At 41.5% G+C, this 13,584-nt stretch overlaps 1 protein-coding gene across 1 annotated transcript in view; it reads left to right on the top strand.

Moving 5' to 3' along the window:
* The window catches only part of UBE2K (ubiquitin conjugating enzyme E2 K), a 47,460-nt gene that overhangs the window by 17,634 nt on the left and 16,242 nt on the right, over positions 1 to 13,584 (top strand). Inside the window, exons 2-3 of the mRNA XM_004579144.3 lie at positions 5,456 to 5,549; positions 12,987 to 13,045. Of these exons, the coding sequence (XP_004579201.1) occupies positions 5,456 to 5,549; positions 12,987 to 13,045 (153 nt within the window). The remainder of the gene's footprint in view (positions 1 to 5,455; positions 5,550 to 12,986; positions 13,046 to 13,584) is intronic.

Genomic DNA, 13,584 nt, shown 5'->3' with positions numbered 1-13,584 from the left:
TGCAGTGCACACCTGCACTCCTTATTCCACTGCCTGGTTGAAATCACAACTACTCCACTCAGTGTGGCTTCCTGCTAATGAGTGACAGGCAGCAGGTGATGGCTTAGGTGCTTGGGTCCCAGCCACCCACGGGGAGAATCTGGCTGTTGGCAGGTGTGTAGGAATGAGCCTGGGAGCAGGTCTCTTGCTCACAGTAACTTTATTCCCTCTTTCCCTCTTTTTTTTTCCTTCCTGCCCCCCCATTTTTTAAAGGATTTATTCATTTGTATTGGGAAGGCAGATTGCCAGAGAAAAGCAAAGACAGAGAAAATGATCTCTCCACTGCTTCACTCCCCAAATGCCTGCAGTAACCATTTAAAACATTTAAAAAATGAATGCATTGTGACAAATTATCCCTTTAAAAAATACAATATTGGGTCTGGCGTAGTAGCCCAATACTAAAGTCCTAGCCTTGCATGTGCCGAGATCCCCCTATGGGCGCTGGTTCTAATCCAAGCGGCCCCACTTCCCATCCAGCTCCCTGCTTGTGGCCTGGGAAAGCAGTCGAGGTCATTCATCCCTTGGGACCCTGCACCTGTGTGGGAGACCTAGAGGAAGTTCCTGGCCCCTTGCTTTGGATCGGGGTAGCACTGGCTGTGGCGGTCACTAGGGGAGTGAATCATCAGATAGAAGATCTTCCTCTCTGTCTCTCCCCCTCTCTGTATATCTGACTTTGCAGTAAAAATAAATAAATCTTTTTTTAAAAAGTAATTTCTTATCAGGGTTTGGTTTGGTAGTGTAGTGGCTAAAGTCTTCACGTTGCATATACCAGGATCCCATATAGGCGCCGGTTTGTGTCCCAGCTGCTCCACTTCCTTTCCAGCTCCCTGCTTGTGGCCTGTTAAAGCAGTGGAGGACGGCCCAAAGCCTTGGGATGCTGCACCCATGTGAGAGACTGAGAAGAAGCTCCAGGCTCCTGGCTTCGGATCGGTTCGGCTCCAGCCTTTGCTGCCACTTGCATAGTGAACTAGCAGATGGAAGTTTTTTTTATCTGTCTTTACTTGTCTCTGTAAATTTGACTTTCCAAAAATAAATAAATCCTTTTTTAAAAAGTAGTTTCTTATCTACAATAACTTTTTTACTCCGTCCAAATTTGCTTCAACATTGTGTGGCATTTTGCATGCTTAACGTCAATAACGTAGTTCACGTGAGTACTGATTGTGGTTTCTGTTCATCCCTCCTTTTAATGCATTAAGACGGTCTGGGAGCTGCAGGGGAGCATCTGAGCTCTGCGGTGTGTGCAGCTGAGTGGGGAAAGACACTGTAGAAACACAGCTCAGGAGCGATGGCACAGAAGAAGCCGTGCAGTGGTCGCACAGTTCCTTGAGGTTCTGTCCAAAGCTTAGTCCTCCTGGGCTGTTGCTGTCATTGAAATGAACATTACATTTCCATTGTTAGACTGGAACAGAACTGTGGACTCAATTTTTATAAAAATAGTTTTGAAATCAAAGGTTTTGTATCAGGGGGCAGGGTAACTGTACCACTTCCTCTGAGGATGTCCTTGAAGTCTGAGCTAAGTGTTCTCACTTAATAATAAGATTTAGAGTTAGATGGTAAGTGACAAACATGAATTAGCACCTGAAGTAAGTGACAAAACTAGGATCCAGCATGCATCTAACGTCAAAGGCCGTGACTTCTCTGAAACCTGTCATTTTGCGTGTCTTTCTTTTAGTTTCTGAGTCTTACTCTAGAATTCTATGTTAGCCTAAGTTTTTTTGTCGGGCAATGTGATTGGAGTTTTGGGTTTACAAAGTAGTCGATGTTTTAGTTGGATTGTGGAGATCTCTTGATAGAAAAATTAAGCTGTGAAATAGCTTCGCGAGTCACCATTTTCTTTTTATCTTTAGTTATCTGAAGATAAAATTCCTTTTCTAGAATATGGAGTGCTTTACCATGGAATTCATCATGGTTTATGTATTTTCTTGAGCAGATTATGACTTACTAAATTTTCCTACACTAATAATATTCTTTTGCTGGAGTGAAAAAAGGATACATTTTACTCAATTATAATTTGAGGGGAGGATGTGGATAGAAATATAAAATGTAATTTTATTTACCATTCTACTGACCAGGCAGTTGCACAGTCCCTGGAAACAGTTTTACTAATCTGTTATCTCCTCTTTTCTTCCCTCTCTAATATTTCAGCTAGATCCTTTAATATATAATGTTTTAGAGTTACTTATCTCTTTGAGAAGATTATGTGAAGCTCTAAGTATCTTTGAAAGCCCTGGTAATTTTTTTCTTTTTTTTTAAGATTTATTTATTTCTATTGGAAAGGCAGATTTACAGAGAGACAGACAGAAAAATCTTCCATCTACTGGTTCCCTCCCTAAGTGGCTGCAACGGCCAGAGTTGGGCCGTCCTCTACTGCTTTCCCAGGCCACAGGCAGGGAGCTGGAAGGGAAGTAGAGCAGCCGGGACACTAACTGGCGCCCATATGGGATGCTGGCGCGTGTAGCCTGTAGAGTAGCTAGTTGAGCCATCACGCCAGATGCACACTGATAATTCATGAGGGAAAAATGGAAGTCTGTACTATCTCTGTTACTTCTCGTCTTGACTAGTCAAAGTCAGATGTCTCCACTTTTTTCTTCTGTAAAATATTTACTCGTTTATCTAAGATTTAGCTATTTTCTTTCAAAGGACGAATAGAGATCTTGCATTTGTTGATTCACTCCCCAAAAGGTTGCAATAGCCAGAGCTGAGATGCTTTCAAGGCAGGAACTGGGAATTTCTTCCTGGTCTCTGATGTGAGTACAGGAGCCCAGGAACTTGGGCCCTTGTTTGCTGCTTTCCCAGCACAATAGCAGGAAGCTAAATTAGAAGTGGAGCAGCTGGAACTAGAACCAGAGCCGTTATAGGATGCTGGTGCAATGGGCAGATGCTTACTGTACTATACCATGGTACTAGTACCTTTCTTTTATTATTATGATTATGATTATTAAATAGAGTATGAATCTTTAAATATTTTTTTTTTGGAAAGGCAGATTTACAGAGAAAAGGAAAGACGGGGAAGAGACAGAAAGATCTCGCATCTGCTGGTTCACTCCTCAAGTGGCCACAAAATGGTTGGAGCTGAGCTGACCCGAAGCCAGGAGCCTCTTCTGGGTCTCCCACATGGGTGCAGGGTTCCAACGCTTTGGGCTGTCCTCAACCTCTTTCCCAGGCCACAATCAGGGAGCTGGATGGGAAGTGAAGCAGCTGGGATACAAGCTGGCGCCCATATGGGATCCTGGCACATGCAAGTAGCCCCTAGGCTACTGCACTGGGCTCTGTTATCATTATTTGAATAATTTATTTGTTTATTTATTTATTTATTTATTTATTTTTAAAAGATTTATTCATTTTATTACAGCCAGATATATACAGAGGAGAGACAGAGAGGAAGATCTTCCACCCGATGATTCACTCCCCAAGTGAGCCGCAACGGGCCGGTGCTGCACCGATCCGAAGCCAGGAACCTGGAACCTCTTCCGGGTCTCCCACACGGGTGCAGTGTCCCAATGCATTGGGCTGTCCTCAACTGCTTTCCCAGGCCACAAGCAGGGAGCTGGATGGGAAGTGGAGCTGCCTGGATTAGAACCAGCGCCCATATGGGATCCCGGGGCTTTCAAGGCGAGGACTTTAGCCGCTAGGCCACGCCGCCGGACCCAGTTTATTTGTTTATTTTTAAAGATTTATTTGTTTTTATTGCAAAGTCCAATATACAGAGAGGAGAGATGGAGAGGAAGATCTTCTGTCCGATGATTTACTCCCTAAGTGACCACAGCAGCCGGAGTTGAGCCGATCCGAAGCCAGGAGACAGGAGCTTCTTCTGAGTCTCCCACGTGGAGGAAGAATGAGGGAGAGACAGAGAGAAAGTTTTTCCGTGTATTGGTTCACTCTAAAATGGCCACAATGGCTACAGCTGGTTCAGGTTGAACCTAGGAGCCAGGAGCTTCACCCAGATGTCCCACATGGGTGGAGGGCCTAAGCACTCGGGCCGTCTTCTTCTGCTCCTTGCCCAGGAGCTGGATCGAAAGTGGAGCAGCCAGGACAAGTGCCCGTATGGGATGCCAGCACTGCAAGCAGCAGGTTAACTTGCTGTACTGCAGTAATTAGTCTCATCTTTAGTTTTCATGTCATTATCTATGTTTGTAATATTAGATAAAGTATTGTTACAATGTAAAACTTCTTTATATCACAAGGTACCAAGGATGTTAATAATTTTTTAGGATACAGAAAGAAGTTTCTCCATGCATATTTATGACTTAATTAATGTATTTCTTCATTAAACATAGCATGCTGTAAATATTTAAAATAGAAAACGGGTAAAGCAGTATCTTTCCTTGGAAATGAAAGGAAGAAACCAAGGACTCTAAATGACAATTTTTAGTGTTTCATCCCGTAAGCAAGTTTACGAAACACAAACATATGTACACCTGAAATCGGGGCTTGTCTTTCATAAGATTAGATGTTTTGGTTCAATTAGGTTAAAAGAACCCTTACCCTCCCCCATCCCCAACAGGCGGGAGAACATAGCTTGTCCTGTATGGATTTCAGATTAGATTGAGGGGAGTGGGAATGATGCATTGTCTAGGAACACAAACCAGACAGAAACTGGTGTGGCTTTGAAAGCACCAGCCCACGGGTCCTTTGCCAGCAGGTGCTCGTGATTGTCAGGGTGAGTCCCACTGAAGGGTTTCCTTCATCTTTTAAGCAAGTCCAAATGACTGAGCATGGACTGTGACAAGATTCAGGGCTTTTTAGAAATACTTTGATATTTGTAGAGTACAAATAAGTAGGTATAGATAGAGGAAGGATCTATTTTGAAAGAATGTGGTTGAGTGAGATAGACTAAACAAAAACAGATTGAAGATGGCGTTGTAAGAACCCAGTGGGGTGTCTGGGCGTTTCCACTAATTAGATGCCTTGAACTTTGGCCATCTTGCTGGATGGAGTGTTTCAGTCATTGACCCTGAACATCTAGAATTGTTATTAGTAAAAGCCCAAATGGCTTGTAATGATTGGATTTGCTGGACAAAGTTCATGTAGTTCGGGGCCTAGTTGCTCATTGTTTAATTACATGAATGGATTTATCGTTTAGGAACTGTCGTACAGTTAGGGGATTGGCAAATATAAAGTAAGTTGTGTATAATTTTTCTGTAACGACATTGCTGTAAAGGCAACAAGTTATTGTAACATTTATTGTTCAAGGTGGTGTTATTTCATTAGAAACATTGAAATTTAAAATCTTGTATCTTTGATTTGGATATTAATTAAATTGAATATTAAATATTGCAAAAGCTACAACTTAGTTTTACTAATGCACATGATCAAACTTATGAAAGAAGGGGGTTTCAAAATTTTTATAGGTATATTTTAAAATAGGCTTTTTCTTGCTGATATAACTAACATTTATTTTCTGTTTATTTTTAAGACGAGCAAAAATCAAATTAAAGTAGATCTTGTAGATGAGAATTTTACAGAATTAAGAGGAGAAATAGCAGGACCTCCAGACACACCATATGAAGGCAAGTACTTTTTTATGTATCAAAATATTGTGCGTATTTAGAACCTCTTTGAAACAATAAATCAGAATGACTTCAAACATCTTTTTGCTGCACAGAACATAACTTCATTGCTTAGAATATGCAGAAAAAAATTTAAATAACTTTTTAGACTTACTTTTCTTACTGCCTTTTAGCTCATTTCTTTCTGAGTCCAAAGTAAATTTAAGAGGCAAGTTACAGGCTGTACAGGTTAGCCTTTTAACTGCAACATGTACAGCATTTCAGCTGCCTGCTTCCGGACTCCAGACTCTTAATTACCCTTCATATGGTATTTATGCCAAAACTTTCCTTAAATTTCTAACTAATTTTTTTTTCTTTCTTTTTTTTTTTTTTAATTCCTCTCCCTTGTTTATCATTTAACATACCATTCAGCCTATGTCTCCTTTCAGAATGTAATCCAAATATTTAATTTTCCTTACTCAGGAAGCTGTTGAGTGATTATTTAAAAATATATATGAAAGAAGGGATATGGTTTTGTTTAACCTGGTGCTTAGAAATTAAGTCTTTAGCTACTTTAGAATTGACATTGGATGAAAAGATACAGAAGGATGGTGTATGTAATTTTCTTATTAGCCAAATCTTTATTCATGAATATTCTAAATTTTGGTTATGTAGAATTACCAAGGTTATTGTATATAATAGGCATTCAAATGTTTGCTTAATGCAAAGCATATAAAACTGTGTGGTAGCGCTTACTTGTAAGAACTTTACATGTATTTAGTTCTATATACGGTAAGTACACTTACCAATGTTTCACAGTTGAAGAATGTCAGAATAGTTGGTCCAAGATCAGACAGCAAAGTAGGATGGCTGGGTTTGAGCCCTAACAGCCTGAGACTTTAAAGCCTATGTTCTTAATCACATTTTACTTTTGAATAAATCAAAATTTAATGAATATTGAAAGTGGTAACCATGTCTGCTTTGAATATGATAGTTCTGTTATTCTGTAACATTGTTAATGAAAAAGTTTTAGGAAAATTAATTGTTCTTAGATGTTTCTGTTTTCAAATTATTAAACACCATACATATCTTAGCCTTTTTTGTGTGTGTGGGTCAGGTGTTACAGAGAGAGATCTGCCATTTTGCTGTTTTTACTCCCTACATGGCCACAGTGCAGGGGCTAGACAAGGCCAAAGAACTCCAGCTGGGTCTCCCACGTATGTGCCAGGGACCCAAGCACTTGGGCCATCTTGCACTGCTTTTCCCAGGTACCTGAGCAAGGAGCTGGATTGAAGTGGAGCAGCAAGCAGCTGCCATGTTACAATGGCAACTCCAGTTTTTACTTTTCTGTGCTGTTCACTGCGAATTTTATGTTAGACCTGGTTTGGATTCATTCACAAAAGCAAACTATTACATTTAGTTCTTCTGATGAAAGAGACCTATCTGAGAAAAATTAAATGCTTTTTGTAATAGCATATGGTCCCTGTAATGATAAACTCGAGCCTCTTCTTGAAATTATAGCATTATAGTTAATTTGTTTTCTTTAAGGATTTGTTTGTTTGTTTGTTGGAAAGTCAGATTTACAGAGAGGAGACAAAGAAAGATCATTCTCTGGTTCACTCCGCAAGTGGCCGCAAGGCCTGAGCTGAGTCGATCTGAAGTCAGAAGTTTCTTCTGGGTCTCCCATGAAGGTGCAGGGTCCCAAGGCTTTGGGCCGTCCTCAACTCCTCTGCTAGGTCACAAACAGGGAGCTGGATGGGAAGTGGAGCAGCTGGAACACAAACCAGGACCCATATGGGATCCCGGGGTGTTCAAGGCGAGGACTTCAGCCGCTAGGTTACCACGCTGGGTCCAGCATTATAATTATTCTTGAATTATTGCTTTAGATTCTTTAGGTGTATTTTTTAAAGACAATGGGGTAATAACATGATCTTAGAACCTTTCCAGGAAATTGATTTTTATAATAAATGAGATAGCTCCAGAGCTAAATTAGGGAGCTCCTTAGCAGCTCCTAATACGGAGATGTTTTTAAGAAAGTGGATAATGTACACTCCCCGTAGAGTATTTAAAATAGAAATATTTCCTATATTGAAGCAAATTTGGTCATTTTTAATTGGTTATTTCTGATGCTGCTAAAACCTAATATTTAAAGTTCATTTAGGAGGTGTAGAAAGTGGGGGTCAGTCGGGGGAGTGAGCGAGTCAGCGCGCATGCGCTGGCTCTCTTCCTAAAGGCCTGTGTCCCCTGGGGCCACTCCAGGTCCATGCCTGCAGCCGGGGACTCAGTTCAGAACTCCTGCAGGAGTGACAGGGATCCAGCTGTACCTTTTTGCCACCTCTCAGGCACCAAACCCAGACCTCTTTGCCACCTCTCAGGCACCAAACCCAGACCTCCTTGCCACCTCTCAGGCACCAAACCCAGGGACCTCTGCTGTGCAGTACGGGCTTTTTTGTTTTTGTGTTTAATGATTTATTTTTACTTGAAAGAATTGCAGAGAGTGAGAGAGAGACGGTGTGCAGCGAAAGAGAGAGATCTTCCACTGTTGATTTACTCCTCAGGTGGTTGTAGTGGCCTAACGGGAATGGATCTGAAGCCAGGAACCTCCTCTGGGTCTCCCACATGGGTGCAGGGCCCAAAAGCTTAGGCCATCCTCCATTGCTTTCCCAGGCCATACACAGGGCGCTGGATGGGAAGTGGAACAGCAGGGACTGGAACCAGTGCTTTCAGCACTGCAGGCAGGGGATCAGCAGGCTATACTGAGGCTTCTGCCCCAAATGTGGTTCTTCTTACTGCCATTTTGTCATAAAACTATTAAAGATACTCATTTCATATCATTTAGGAAAAGCCCCATTCAAGGATATGAACTTGGATGTCTTTTTCCAAAATGTGAACGGAGCTGAAGTATTGTGATCATGCATGTGGATCTTGCTGCTTGGAGATTTTTTTTCTTTTTCTAATCTATTCTTAGAAGCTAAGGCAAAAGTTGACATGTGGAATGTGATATAGCCATCTTATGTAATGAGACAACTGTTTTATGTAATACTGAAGATAAAACAGATAAAAAAATACCACTTTATACGTCTTACTTTTGAAATGATGGAGTTAAAAGGTGCAGTGTGGGATGTGGGAGATACTCTGTTGGTTTGCTCCCATATCAGCCAGATCTGTGCTAGGCCAAAGCTAGCAGCCAGGAGTTCTATCCTGCCGCAAGAGGGGCAGCAAGCCCAGTGCTCAAGTCCGCTTCCTCCGCCTTCCATACAGCTTAGCAGCAGGCTGGATCAGAAGCCATGTAAGCAGGACTTGAACTTGCACTCTGGGACTTGAATCAGGACTCCAGTATGAGCCTTGTATCCAGCTGCACTGCACGGCCCCAAATGTTTTCTTCTTTTTTTTTTTTTAAAGATTTATTTATTTTTATTACAAAGTCAGATATACAGAGAGGAGAGACAGAGAGGAAGATCTTCCGTCCTATGTTTCACTCCCCAAGTGAGCCGCTACGGCCAGTGCTGCGCCAATTCAAAGCTGGGAACCAGGAACCTCTTCCAGGTCTCCCACGCGGGTGCAGGGTCCCAAAGCTTTGGGCCGTCTTCGACTGCTTTCCCAGGCTACAGCCAGGGAGCTGGATGGGAAGTGGAGCTGCCGGGATTAGAACCTGCACCCATATGGGATTCTGGGGCTCATTCAAGGCGAGGACTTTAGCCGCTAGGCTACGCCGCCGGGCCCCCTCATGGCAGATCTTAACACTTGGCTTCAGCCTGGCCAAACCTTGGCTGTGGTGGACATTTGGAAAATTGCACCAGTGACTGGAAGATTTCTGCCTCTTAAGAGTAAAAGTAACAACAAAAAATGTAATTTAACTTAAATCAGAGAAGATGAGAAAAGGAGACTAATTTTTAAACTACCAACATTGATTCCGTAACTTTTAGAAAAGAAAACTTAAAAACTAAACTTTCCTTTGCTACTGAGTTATTCAAGCAAAAGAAAAAAACATGGGCCCAGCAGCATGGCCTAGCGGCTAAAGTCCTCGCCTTGAATGAGCCCCAGGATCCCATATGGGTGCAGGTTCTAATCCCGGCAGCTCCACTTCCCATCCAGCTCCCTGCTTGTGGCCTGGGAAAGCAGTTGAGGATGGCCCAGTGCATTGGGACCCTGCACCCGCGTGGGAGACCTGGAAGAGGTTCCTGGTTCCCGGCTTCGGATCGGTGCAGCACCAGCCCGTTGCGGCTCACTTGGGGAGTGAATCATCGGATGGAAGATCTTCCTCTCTGTCTCTTCTCCTCTCTGTTTATCTGACTTTGTAATAAGATAAATCTTAAAAAAAAAAAAAAAATCTGTCATGAGGGCCTGGCACAATAGCCTAGTGGCTAAACCGTTGCCTTGCATGTGCCAGGATCCCATGTTGGCACCGGTCTGTGTCCCAGCTGCTCCCCATCTAGCTCTCTGCTTGTGTCCTGAGAAGGCAGTGGAGGATGGCCCAGAGCCTTGGGATCTTGCACCTGTGTGAGAGACCTGGAGGAGTCTCCTGGCTCCTTGCCTTGGATCAGCTCAGCCCTAGCCATTGTGGCCACTTGGGGAATGAACCAGCGGATGGAAGATCATTCTGTCTCTCCTTCTCTCTGTAAATATCCCTTTCAAAATAAAAAAGAAAGAAAAGAAAAAGAAAAGATCTTCCATGAATATTCAGCTGCTGCCTTTCAGGGAGTGTGTTGGCAGGAAACTAATTGGAAGCAGAGCCAGAATTCAAAACCAGACTCAAATTCATAAGTGTGATGCAGATCAGGTGATAGCTTAACTGTTTTGTCAGCATCTTCCCTACTTAAGTTATTTTTATACTATACATTTTTACTGTTAGAAGCTGTTCTTGAAAAGGTAAATATTTTATACTGAAAGCTACTATTGTATGAATAATGTTTCCTTAGAGATCCCTTGATTGTCCAAATCAGATACAGCCATGTGTTACATAACAATATTAAAGTCAATAGTAGGCCTCAAAGTACAGTTAAGGTCCTTAAGACCATAGTGCCCATTGAGGTAGCCATTGTCTTTAAGAACACCCTGTGGTACTTGTACAACAAAATCGCTCCATGACACGTTTCTCAGAACATATCCCCATATTTAAGCGACACATGGCTGTAATGCTATAGGGGTTATATCCTGAAAGTTGTCAGATAGTACAAGACTGAACTGATAACATGTAAAGTAAAAAACAGATTTGGGAGATCCTAGAATCCAGTGTTGCTTGTGTGGTGTCTCTGGGCTCACCATAACTCCTGAGGGAGTGTTTCAGGTAATCAATAAAAGTTTTATAGGACAGATTATAAAAGTAATAATCGAGAATTTATATAAGTGAGAAACAATTGCCTGTACAATCATAAACCTTTTCACCGATCTTTATTCTCTCCCTTCCCTCCCCTCCCCACCCCCCCTCCATTTTATTTTATTTTATTTTATTTTTAAGATTTTTTTGGAAGGACGGTTAGCACCCACACACATATACACAGAGAGAGCTCCTCCATCCACCGGTTCGTTCCCCAAGTGACCTCCATAGTCATGGCTGGACCAGGGCAAAGCCAAGAACCCTATCATGCTTTCCCACGTAGGTGATAAGGATTCAAGCAGTTGAGCCCTCTTCTGCTGGTTTCCCAAGTGCACTATAGCAGGGAGCTGGATCTGAAGTGGAGTATTTGGGACTCGAACCATCACTCCAAAATGGTGTGCCAGCGTTGCTAGCAGCAACTTAACCTGCCATGAGACAGTGCTGGCCATGATTTTTCTTACAACAACTTTTGTGTATTTTTCACTTTTTTTGTGTATTCATAACTTTTGTGCATATTTTACCAGTGAAACATATTTAGTTAATCCAGGTATCCACAGGCACTAATCACTTACGGTAGGACTCTTAAAGGAATTAGCAGGAAGAATGGAAACCACAAAGGACTTAAGGAAAGTGGTGCCACTTGAACGGTTTTTAGAAAATCAAGGCTGTATTGAGGAAAATATGAGAAAAAAACTCCTTTCAAGAGTTGAGTCTTTAGCATCATGAAGTTAATGGTGTTCTTAGTATAGTTTTTATTTCATTGTTCTTTATTGAAACTTTATGTACAAAAAACCCAGTTACCCTCCATGTCCTCCTCAGCCTGCTGTGATGACGATTCACTGATGTTAGCCATCTACTCATTTGGAAGAATTCTAAGAAGTTTTGTATGTAATATTTAGTAGCACAAATTATTTTGCTATATTTTGTTATTTTGTAATAGTATTCTATTTTAATGGGTCATTAAAATACTAGAGTTGGAAGGTTTGTTAGAGTTGGAATTTCAGACAGCTTCTTATCTCACGTTGACTTTCCCTATCAGGGCTATGGGAAGCTAGAGAGGGATTTTTTGTTTTTAGTTTTTTTTTTTTGTTTGTTTGTTTGTTTTAATGCCTTTTTGGGTGTTTTATCCTCAGCATAACTTCAGAGCAAACAGAATATTGCAGTCTGTTCATGGTGGGTTACAGCCACTTGTGTAAATTTTCACATTCTGTACACCCACTTAGGGAAAAGAACAGTTCTGTCTCTATGTTTTTAATTGTTGAATTCCTGTGTTCGAATTTCATTTATTTTCATTTTTATCTGAGGCACACAAAGACAGATACAGTCAGAATTCCCCATCTGCCGATTTATTCTCCATTCCTGCCGTGGCTTGGGTTGGGCAAAACCAGCAGACAGTGGGGGTAGAAACAGTCCAGGTATTTGACAAGGGTGGCCCTAAACCAGCTACTTGAGCCGTTACTCCTGCCTGTCTCACAGGGTCTACATCATTTGACCTGCAGTCAAGACCCACAACCAAGCTTTCTTACATGGGATGCTGGCAACGGAATTGGTGGCTTGCTGCTAGGACAAATGCCTGTGCTTGGCTTTAAAATTTTAACAGGAAGTGATTGGCAATTAATTTAGAGTTAAAAGATGAGGACAGTTTTGTGTTTGAGAAAGCCAGGTAGAAGGTGTTTGGCTTGTTTTTAGCTTGTGCCATAGTTTGTCTTTTGTCTTTGCGGCATTTATGCCTTTATGTCTCTATCTTTCTTTTTCCTTTTCTCCCCCACCCCCTTTTTTTCTGTTACTTTAGCAACTCTCCCCCAGGGTGGATTAGTTTTTTGTTTGAGGAAACAAAAGGAGAAGGGACTCTCTACCAGTTAATTGTGCTCATGTAGTCTTTTAAATGAATGTGGGTTTAATGTATTCATCTCTCTAGTCTCCTTACTTTACTGAAAGGTAATGCAGTTGTAAGGAATGGGTGTTTCCTACGCTTTGGAGAACCTTTAGTACTTACTGCCGTTGGTTATTTTCCTTTCAACTTTAGAGTTACTCTGTTGTAATTGAATATAAAATAATCTTGAAAAGTTTTAGCTCTGTATCTGGCTTCGCATGTTTAAGGTGGCCAGCATTCTTAATTTTGTTTTCTCCCCATTTTTTAGGAGGAAGATATCAACTAGAGATAAAAATACCAGAAACATATCCATTTAACCCCCCTAAGGTATTGTAAGACTCTTTTTCTGCATGAACTTCAAAAAACATTTCTTGACTCAGTTAATGCACATTTCAGTGCCTGTTAAAGTTACAGCTTTGTGAATTGCTTTCTGTTTCTAACCTTAAGTGGATAATATCTGGAAATGACAGGTGGCTTATTTCTGAAATTAAAATGAAAAGCCGATGTATTCACAGGCAAGCCACTATTGGCTCTAGAATGCAGTAAAGTGTGCCACCGATCCTGGCTTAGATACAAGATCTGGGAAAACGTGCAGTGTTCCCAAGCGTAGGGAGCCTTGATGTGGCTGGAGAGAAACTATTGCTTGGCTCAAAAAAAGAATGAAGTCGTTTTGGGTCAAGTCTATTCTGCATTCATTCAACAATTATTTAAGTACTGTGTCCCAGTGAATACAGAGATAAGACACTGCACTTCCATGGAGTTCACTTCCTAGCAGGGAAGGAAGCAGATAATTGCAACTGACAAAAGTTAAAGATGAAGTGGGATGGCCTAAAGATCATGAGGCACTTAACATAAACTTACCTTTC

This window comes from Ochotona princeps, chromosome 11 (assembly GCF_030435755.1).
Source record: "Ochotona princeps isolate mOchPri1 chromosome 11, mOchPri1.hap1, whole genome shotgun sequence".
NCBI classification, from domain to species: domain Eukaryota; kingdom Metazoa; phylum Chordata; class Mammalia; order Lagomorpha; family Ochotonidae; genus Ochotona; species Ochotona princeps.
This window is presented reverse-complemented; position numbering and strand designations above follow the sequence as displayed.